Source organism: Solanum dulcamara, chromosome 12 (assembly GCF_947179165.1).
Source record: "Solanum dulcamara chromosome 12, daSolDulc1.2, whole genome shotgun sequence".
NCBI classification, from domain to species: Eukaryota; Viridiplantae; Streptophyta; class Magnoliopsida; order Solanales; family Solanaceae; genus Solanum; species Solanum dulcamara.
Genome location: NC_077248.1, coordinates 45,036,208 through 45,046,552, shown reverse-complemented (window position 1 = coordinate 45,046,552; position 10,345 = coordinate 45,036,208). Strand labels below are relative to the sequence as shown.

Sequence of the window (10,345 nt, the reverse complement as noted above, 5' to 3'; positions counted from 1 at the left end):
CATGTGCATTGAAACATGCCTATAATGTGTAATATATTGAATTAAAAAAAATAGTATAGTTATTTTTTTTAGTTTATTTTTAAAAAAATCTTTTTAAAACTCTTTTCTATATTACATATTTAAGATCACAAAATTAAATAATATTTCAGTATATTTGACATATCTTTAATTTAGGACCACAAAATTCAAAAATCTTATTTACTTTCTTTAGTATCGTGTTAAGTTAAAACATGGCCAATAAATTAAAACAAAGGGAGTAATAAGTTTAAAATTACAAATTCAAGTAAAAATATGTATAACTAATTCCAAAGAAAACTTGAATGTTGGAATGAAATATTGCAACGGAGGATGATGATTGTTATAGAGAAGATTGATTGTATTTTCTATATTTCATTTTATGTGATTCTATATATGTTATAATTTATTAAAAAATAATTTTATTTTATATTTGAAAATAATTGAACTTTAAATTACTCATTTGTTTTTCATAGTTTTATATTTACAAATTTCAATGACAGTTTTAAGACTCCAATTATCAAAATTGTTATAACCACATAAATTACATGATTTGATTTAGATTACAAATTCAAAAAGTTATATTTTCTTCTTCTTAATCTGGATATGCAGTTAGATAATAAAAAATTATTTATAGAGTAAAGTTACTTTATGACGTACGCGTTTTTATACCACTTCTTTTGTTTTGTTTTGCTTTTTTGGGTGTGACTTGTCTTTTCTTTTTGCTGCCTAGTAGGCCACCGGGTGGAGCCAGCTGAACGCCCCTCTTCAACCAGTCAAGTGGCTGAACGCCCCTTTCTTCTTATTGGTAAACTGCTCCTCATAAGTACAGTCTATGGGGATATAGTATCTGTTCAGATGTTCATCTGAACCTTCTTTAACAAAAAATTATACTATTTATATATGGTAAAAGTAAAAAAAAATTATGTATATATAGTAGATGTCGAACTCTCTTCGATAAGTTCATGTGTTTACTTCTTCAAATTTTGAACCCATTAAATCAAAATCCCGACTTCGCCGCTAAGCCAAGCAAAGACAAAATAAAGTCATAAAATTACATATTTTTTCCTTTAAATGAATTAGTTTTTAATATTTATTTCTTAATAATTAAATTTATGCCTAATAATAAGTATTTTTGAAATTAAAGTTATATTTGAATATACGCTATGCCTTATGAGATATTATGATAAAAAATAATATAAATTTATATCCAAACAAAAAAAACTTATTATGAAAGTTATAAATTACATACCAACACAAAATAGAATAAAAGTACAAATAACCCAAATAATTCTAGGTAAGAATGTTAAGGGGCCGGGTTGGACCATTCCGATTCAGGAAATATTCAACCTAATCGGTTCGGGTCTGGGTTGGTTACTATGTTGTGGGGATAGGGATCGAACGAAACTATGATTTTAACTTTATCAATTTTGTATAATAACAATTTTATATGATAATAATTGAATTCTAAATTTAATAATTGTATATACGTAATGAACTTATTAACACAAAAATTGTTTGAGCAAAATCTATTTGGTTAAGCTGAATCTGCAAAGACTATTTGGATTTAACTTCTTTTTAATTTAATAGGTTGCTACCTGGATATTTATGTTTGTTGATAACGTGGCTAAGATGACTTTGGCAATTTATGTTTATGTGGCAGCTGAGTTGTTGCATATAGCACTAATTATTGTATTTAGGTTTTTTTTTTTAAACGGTGTTTCCTCTTTGAAACAATTGTTTTGAAAAAAGAATTTTTTATTTCTCTCGCAACTTATGAACCTTCTAGTCACAATTTAAATGTTCCATTTTTTACTCTAAGTCGTCCTTACCTACATATGCATCGAGCATATGTGTATTATAAATTTCAACAAGTAGTACAAAAGAGCAAGGTTTGGATGCGCTTCTGTCCTTAAAAGACAGTTCATTCTAATGAATCATAATCGGATGCAAGCTCAATAATAGAAATAAATAGATATACTATCCCTATTCAAAAGAATATATATAGAGCATCAACCGAGCCACATCATAAAGGGGAAGCAAACCGCAAAACTCATGGACACTTCACTACAGGATGAGAAAATTACTTATACTAATTAAAAAGCTCCAGGCCTCTCAACAGATGAAACCATGCCAATGTGGAACCGAACAAAGTCAAACTTGAATTTACACAAGAGTGTTGCATTAAACAAAAAGAACCATCCACCTACTAAAACAACAATTTTGTCAGCACAAATATCTACTGAAGCATCTAAAAGTGGTCGGACATATCACCCTACTCATAAGGAATAGCAACTAAATGCACAAACATTGATCCAGGCTAGTATAGCTACTATGAAAATGTGGATGGCTATTGTATTTGTATCCAAGTTCCTATGCATGACATAATATGAATTCTTCATCTCCTAGGGCGCCAACATGACCTTATGAAATGCTGTCAGCTTAATATATAAAGGATCTAATAATACAAGAACCTACAAGAAAATGACAGTTGCACAGCAATGATAAAAGATTAGAACATGTAACACTGATGTATAATGTTGATATTCCACTATAGGATGTGTTAAAACAAGCCGCCTACACTTCATAACATTCATCACAACAACAACAATATACCAAGTATGATCCCACAAGTAAGGTCTGGAGAAGGTAGAGTGTATGCAGACCTTACTAGGACTGCTTATCGGACGGATCGGATGGATTATTATGCTTAATGGTTCGGCTTAACGGCTATCGGCTTTTAAAAGTACTAATCCGCTAGCTAACCTATAAGATATCGGTTGGTTCGATATCGGATTAGCAATTATCGAACGGTTATCGAGCGGTGTATCAGTTAAGTATAACATGATTTGCTGTATTTGAAGCCTCACTTTCACCCATCACCTTATCACTTTGTTCAGCAATGCTAGAAGTTTAAGACTTTGAGTCCCTGTATTTCAATCAACAACCCAAAAATAAGCTACAATATGGATAATCTTATTTTATACCAATAGTTTAATAACGCCAAAATCAGTGAAGCACATACCAAAATTAACAGAAATAATCAGTGAACCAAAGATCTGAAACCTCAAAGAAATTCATGCTTTAGCCAAAATTCACAACAAGAGCAAACATGCATCAAAAGAACATATTGGAAAATCAATAGACAGAAATGAGAAATTAAAAAATGAGAAAACAAATCTAGACGGATCTTTCCAGATCTATCTTTAACGTGCCAAAATCTCAGGCTTTAGTCTTCGTCGGCGTTCACTAGCTGTCACCTTCTGGTCGCTGTGATAGTTCGCTCCACCGGAGTCGTATTTGCTTCTATCAATGTTGTCTGGATCACCAGAGTTTTGCTTAACGAAACGTTGCGAGTAGAGGAGGACGGAATGGGAAGAGGTGGAGGCGTGGTCTTGCTTGTCTCCGCAGCGAAATTTCGCTGTAGACAGTAGATGAGAGCGAGAGGATAGAGGCGGAGGGGAGGAAAGAGAATAGGGAGACAGTTCCTACCCTTTAGGTTTTGTTAAAATTAGGGTATAATTGCTGTCTTATTTACTAAATGGGCGGGAATGGGCTATCTTATTAACTAAATGGGCTTTGGCCTGTTGAGGCTTATCTTTAGGTTTACAAATTATAATTACCATACATATTTTATATGTTTAGGGATAAAAATATAATAAAATATAATAAATTCTTAATGGGTTAATGGTTTACCCAATAAGAAAATTGAGTAATCCGTCCCCCACACCGATAAGCCGTTAATTATAAAATTTAAATCCATTCCCCCACCCTTTAATCCGATAACCCAATACCAATAAGCCAATAAACCAATTTTGCGGTTGGGTTATCGGTAGCAGTCGGTTTTGAAAAGCCGTAGACCTTACCCCTATCTTTGTGGAGTAGAGAGACAATTCAATTGTATCTTTCGATTCAACCTTACCTTATATACCATCCTATTGTTTCCCATGCTACCCTTTCATTGCTCAAAGTGCCATTTGCACAATGTTTTCTATGTGGGAGAGAAAATGAAACAAATAGCCACCTATTTATCCATTGCAAAGTTATCAGTACTCTGGCAGCTCTTACTGAGTATGAATTATGAAAGGGCTAAGATGGATAATGAATGAAAGAAATAGCCACCTATTTATCCATTGCAAAGTTACTAGTACTCTGTGGCAGCTCTTCCTGATTAAGAAGGGGCTCAGATGGATAATGCCTAGGAAAACTGCTGAGTCATTAGCTTGCTGGAATGATCTTGGCAATTTTGTAAGGCAGAAGAGAAGATGGAGAATTATTCGTACATGCACCTGGCGGACAATAGTAAGGAAAAGGAATGCATGGTGTTTTGAAGATGTAGCCAACTCAACAAAAAAGGGCCTAGCAGAAGATGTAGATTCTGTAGTTGACATTATTGGGTCATCGAAACTAGTTAAAGAACTGGTTTATGTTTTTTGGGGTTCCTGTAACTATATTGTTTTAGCAGAGTCTCTGTGCTGAGGGATATTCTTTTGATTATATAAAATATGTTATACCTTCTTAACAAAAAAATGCCATTTGCACAAAAGATAGAGGACATAGACCTTAATATCCTTTCCCCTTACTTTTTCCAGATAATTGCCAAACTATATTCACAAACCACATATTCTATGCAGATTGGAGACTCTTCTAACAAACTTGTATTCGAAATAGAGAAATGAAAAGCAGTCAAATAAAGAAGAGTATACCTTCTCTTCCACTTTCTCTTGTTGTTTCTTTACTCTCTCATGCAACTTTTTCAAACCCCTGTTCACTCTCAGCCTTTTTTCCTACAAGAGGCAATAATGAAGTTAATGCCTGGCAAAACAAATAATGAAACAGGATGTAAAACTAATGCTAGCAGAAAGTCTACATCATCCAGTTAAAACACTTTTTTCTTTCATTGCATTTGCCAAAAAAGAACACTTCTTTTTCTGAGGAAGGTAAGGTATTATTACATCACCCAATTAAAAAAATAAAAGAGTATACCTTCACATAGCTAAGACCAAGATCCGTTCTTGAATATCCTCGGTCCAAATTGTGCATCACATATTCGTTGTAGTCTTTTACAATCCTCATTATTAAATCTGAAGTAGATATTCCATCAGTCCACTTGGTCTCCAAGAACTTACCAATGGACTTAACCTAATAACACAGGTTTTAAAAATATTCACATTATACATGGCTTCAGCACGCATTAAAGAGTGAAAATAAAGGATCAACAATGAAAAAATAAAGGATCAACAATGAGAAAATAGAGAATGACTTTCATACAGCATGTTAAAAAAGATGAACAATGAAAAAACCACCTGGTTTATGCACACATAAACATTGTACAGACAAACTAAATTGTTTAAAAGAAACATCAAAAGAATAAGGTAGAAAGTCGTGTACGATAAACTGAAGTACATTTTGGACTTACATACTCATAAACATAGCTCTACTTGCATCCGCATAACTGAAGTGTAGAGACAAGAAGACGGAAAAATTAAAAGAAAAAAATATCTATGAACCAAAATAAAAGACAACACAAACAAATAAAACAACGCAAATCATACAAGGAGGAAAACCTTAAATTAGTTAAGTATAGCTAATCCATCTTTCAGTAAAATAATGAAAATCGGATAGCTAATATCAAAAGCTAGTCTAAATATTGTTCCAAGGAAACAAGGACCTTATGCAAATCAATAGAAGTAAAAAATTTATGGGCCATTTAACCTTGTGGAAGAGCGTCATGTGCCACATAGTCAATCGGATGTTCATCAATGAATTCCGGGGTAACAACCCAAGGCGCATCTGGAATGACTTCATCAACCCATCTGCATCAATGCATACACAGTTAACCAAATTTGAAAATGCACCATAACAAAATTAAAGATAAAAGGGTAATATTAACCATTAGAAGCTACAGCATTAGAACCATCATAAGCGACATTTTTTTTAAAAAAGGAAGGGTAACATAATCAGCATCTGGCTAGTGCTGATAACTGTGTGTACAACTCAAAAAGAGGAAAAGAGAAGAAACCTGATGTGACAGTCACTTGCAAGCTGCTTATTAAATCTATCAGGTCTCATACATAATCCAAAAATTCTTCTTTACACCAAAAATAGAACAAAGAAAGACGATTCATCTTGATCTTCTAAATGAAACTGCTTTTGTCTTCAAAATATTTTGAGTTCCTTTCTGTCTTTGTCTTTCTCACCATTTCTTCTACCAAGTCATTTCACATTGATCAGAAGCTCAAAAGGTTGTAAGCCATAGGCTACAAAAAACTAAGCTAATGCTACAGCTGATGAAGTTCAAAAAATTAATAGGACAATTTAGAGGGAAAGATTCTGCCAACTATCGAACTATAAAAGACATTTAGCCTCAAGAATACAAGTAGGAATTGAAATCCCATCAAAACATCTGTGATTCTTTCTGTCCAGACACACCAAACGATACAGGCAGGAATCATCTGCCAGAGTCCGGATGGACTTATCAACTTTCCATTTAGACCAACATTCATAGGCCACTTTTATGCTTCGTGGCATAACTCATTTGACATCAAAAATAGAGAAAAACATGCCCCAAATATCTGTGACGATTGGGCAGTCTAGCAAAAGATGTCTATTGGATTCTAAATTGTTAAGGCATATGAAGCATCTATCGACTGTCTGAATTTTCCTTCTGTAGAGATTATCCTGTGCAAGGAATGCTTCATGTAAAGCTATCCAGCTGAAACATATGATTTTGAGGGAAGCTTTATTTTCCAGATATATTCCCAGAGCCATCTGTCAATCATCTCATTGGAGGATAGCATAGGTGAGCGTAGCCTTCCTTCACTGAAAAGGGGCCATCCTTCCATTTTAGCTTTTCAGTAATACCTAGCTTGACAAGAGTGTTCTTCCAAATTTAGGCCATAACTCCATAAGGTGAGGCAGTTCCCAGTCTTGAATATTCCTCCTGAACAGTATTTGCCAGCAGTTATTTTGCCAATTCTGAGAAATGGAGTTCTGTTCTTGAGCTATCTGAAACAAGCTTGGAAAGTCATTCTTTAGGGTAGACCCCCCTAACCATTTGTTTTCCCAGAATTTAATGTTGGTACACTTCCCATTCCCAATTTAAAGGAAGAACTTAGGGAAAATTCAGACCATAACTTTCTGATGTTCTTCCAGAGTCCCATACCATGAGGTCTTCTGGAAAGATTGGTGCACCAAGGGCTTTGAGAACTATGTATTGCCTTTGCAGCCTCTTCCACAAAGAGTTCTCCTCCTTGCAATGCCTACACAAACATTTCATAAGCATACATTTATTGTATATGTTAGATTCCTACTGCCTAGACATCCAAGCTGCTTAGGCACTGTGATTTTTTCCCATATGACAAAATTAAATTTGTGGTTCTTGGCTTCTTGCTTCTCTCTTTTCAGAGAAAGGTTCTCCTAATCTTGTCGAGCTGCTTGACTGCTTTGGAAGGCAGTGGGATGAAAGACATTTGGTATGTGGGAATGTTATCCAAAGCACTGTCGATTAATGTGTCTTTCCCCATAGAGAGGTATTGCCTCTGCCAAGATGCAAGTCTATTCTCAATCACTCCACTCCAAATTGTGGACTTTCCTACAAACCACAGGTTGCAATGACAGAACAAGTGGACTAGTCCTGTAAGTGAGACTTAATATTGAAATTTTCTGCAATAGAATTTTCATCAAGTCCACCCGAAGCTGCATCTTGTTTCCAGAGTGATGAGTTGTGAAACTGTCATTCACCTAGCAATAACTTTCTAACACTAGTGTTAGCCTTAGCAGTTTTCTTTTAGGTATGGAACTTCATTTTCAGACGGTAATCTTTCCACAGGTGGTCCACAAGTTTTCGGGTATCTGCCAAAGTCTTTCTTTGTAGGCTTTGCGAGATTCACAGAAATAACCCTGCCATTGAGGTACTGACAAGGGAAGAAAGAATTTGAGGAAGAAGACACACTACAAAAGGAATTTAAAATCCAAAACAAATTCATTGGGTATAACCTTGTGATCCATGCTATCAAGGGCAAGCATGGCATTTTCTTGAGAAGTGTATTGGATAAAAGCATATCCCTTTGATCTCTGGGTCATTTCATACTTGACAATCTTAACTGGTACAGAAAGTAGACACATTTAAACAAGCAGGTCTCAACTACAAGAAAGAGCAGCATAGATGAGAAAAGTATCCTCAAGCAACGACATGTACCTTCAGCCACCTGGCCTAAATTTGAAAGCATCTTCTCCAGACAACTTTCATCATTGGAGTATGGTAAATCTACGGTTCAAAATAAGAATCAACGTAAGACACAGAAATTTTAAAACTTCAGAAAACGAGAACTGTCGAGTGTCGAATGAAAAGATGAAAAACTGAGAGAACAAGTGAATTACAAAATTGTAACACAAGAGTTAAAGAAAAGGCAACTAACATTTCAGTGTTTCAAAACTCATCAAACTGGCATTCATTACATCTCCAACTTGGCACTTGGCAGAATAGAGAAATATCGAGTTTAATCACAACTTAACATATATATCCATAAAACAAGGATTACCTTTCCTTTACAAACCAAACATAATATTTAAAAGAGAACACTATTAGACTAAAAAACTATGTAGAAAATCTCATTTTCTAACACAGAGATCCTAGTCAAAACTTATTTCTCTCTTTAATTTCATGGAAATGACAGTGCAAGTCAATCCAGTTTTTTGCTAGGACCTACAGATGTTGTTTCCAAGCTTCACAAGTCTTAAAGGTTTAGGTTTTCATAAGCCTTCGGCAAAGCATAAAACTAAGACAAGTGCAAAAACTACCATCGAAGCTAACCAGCGATGATCAATTCAATACTATTGATTCAAGCAGTAAACTCCCAATCTAATGCTACCTCTCAGGAGCTAATGTCATCTTTCAGATGCAATTGTTCCTTAACAAGTGTATTCTCCTTTTCCTAGCAGCAACTACATTGTGCAGAGAAGCACATCTGGGCTAAAAGAAAGTAAAGATCATAGCTTTACAAAATTATAAAGGACACAAAAGCTCCCAAGAACTTTCTCCTTTTTCCTCCCAAAAAGAGAAACATAAAATTCTCATAGCCAATTAAATCAACAGGAACACCCATCACCTAAAAGATGTTTTTTTTAAAAGAAAACTAAGATTAAGTAAAACTCATTTGGGATAAAGTTACAGTTCTTGATAGGCATCTTAACATTGATTAAAATAGGAGGAGGAGGGAGTAAAATTGCTTACTTCTAACCATAATTTTGCTGGCTAGAGGGTAGTTGGAAAAGCTAGCTTGGATTTTGAAGGATTTGGGTCCAATTGTTGGCTGCAACAGAACAGTGGATGAGCTGCTTGGCCATACCCCTTTGTAGATGAACATCATCACCAAGTGAATCTTTGTATGGTGGTTTGTCAAGGAAAAGAGTACTAACCTACCAGCAGCTGAAGTTCTAGCCAAGAGAAGTGCACAATATGATGTCCGCATCGGTGCTACCTTCCATATAATACCAATTGCAAATTATATGATTATCGGGAATGTAAAACATCATACAGCATCTCAGAAAGTCTTATACCAAAAAACAGTTGTCATCCCTCAGTATGGATAAAGTTCAAGATGACTCAATCACCATCTTCTCCGTCTGGTTCTGTTAAACCTTCTTAAATGTCAAGTAAAGTAAATTACTGAACTATTTTCACATTGGAACATGATCAAGATGCTAATCCATCTTGTTCTGCTAGAATATGAGATCTGTACCAAACAGAATTTGTCAACCTACAAGTTAAAGAAAGTTAGAACTATTTTATCAAATAAAATTAGGACAATATGATTGGTTGTTTGAAGAGAGAAATTGAGGAATCTATGCACAGGCTATTTGAGCCAGATCGAAAGTGAGAAAAAGAAATGGACAGAGAATCTAACCTATCTGCCCAAGATCCACTCATTGTAAGGTCTATTTTGCAGGAACTAAGGCAGAGGAGAGACATAACTGCTGGAGAGTTGAAGCAAAGAATAGTCTTGATTTGTGAATTACTCAGTCATATGGAGTTACAAAATTTTGTATACTGTGAAAAAGAAAAGAGGGAAAAGACCAATTTTTGACCCAAACATAGGAAGGAAAAGAGGAGGATGGGGTGAGAGGCAAGAGAAAACCAAAATAAAAGGCATGGTTCTGATAAAATCGTAAAACCAAAATAAAAGGCATGGTTCTGATAAAACCGTCAAACTTGCTCATGATCAGTTTTCTTGAATTTTACCACAAATGAAAATTGATGGTTTCATGAGTGGTCTTAGCTGCAATACCTGCAGCTTCGAGATTATTCAGCACTAGCATCATAAGTACC

General features: G+C 34.8%; 1 protein-coding gene across 7 annotated transcripts; it reads right to left on the bottom strand.

Annotated features, from left to right (window-relative positions):
* Positions 1-2,096: 2,096 nt before the first annotated feature.
* LOC129876100 (choline-phosphate cytidylyltransferase 1-like) lies at positions 2,097-9,428 on the bottom strand. Of its 7 annotated transcripts, none has more exons than XR_008763309.1 (6): positions 6,038-7,784; positions 5,731-5,831; positions 5,435-5,470; positions 5,002-5,157; positions 4,722-4,802; positions 2,496-2,944 (listed from the first exon to the last, which is right to left on the bottom strand). XR_008763309.1 is itself a non-coding variant. In XM_055951421.1 (6 exons), exons 1-4 carry the CDS (start codon positions 9,384-9,386, stop codon positions 7,791-7,793), a joined length of 453 nt encoding a protein of 150 aa, XP_055807396.1. In that variant the 5' UTR covers positions 9,387-9,428; the 3' UTR covers positions 5,001-5,157; positions 5,731-5,831; positions 6,038-7,790. The 7 variants fall into 7 exon arrangements, 4 of the variants coding, with proteins under 4 accessions (XP_055807399.1, XP_055807397.1, XP_055807398.1 ...); XR_008763310.1 differs by having other exon boundaries at positions 5,439-5,470; XM_055951421.1 differs by lacking the exons at positions 2,496-2,944; positions 4,722-4,802; positions 5,435-5,470 and adding exons at positions 8,014-8,120; positions 8,216-8,284; positions 9,251-9,428 and having other exon boundaries at positions 5,001-5,157; positions 6,038-7,931.
* Between the last annotated feature and the right edge of the window lie 917 nt (positions 9,429-10,345).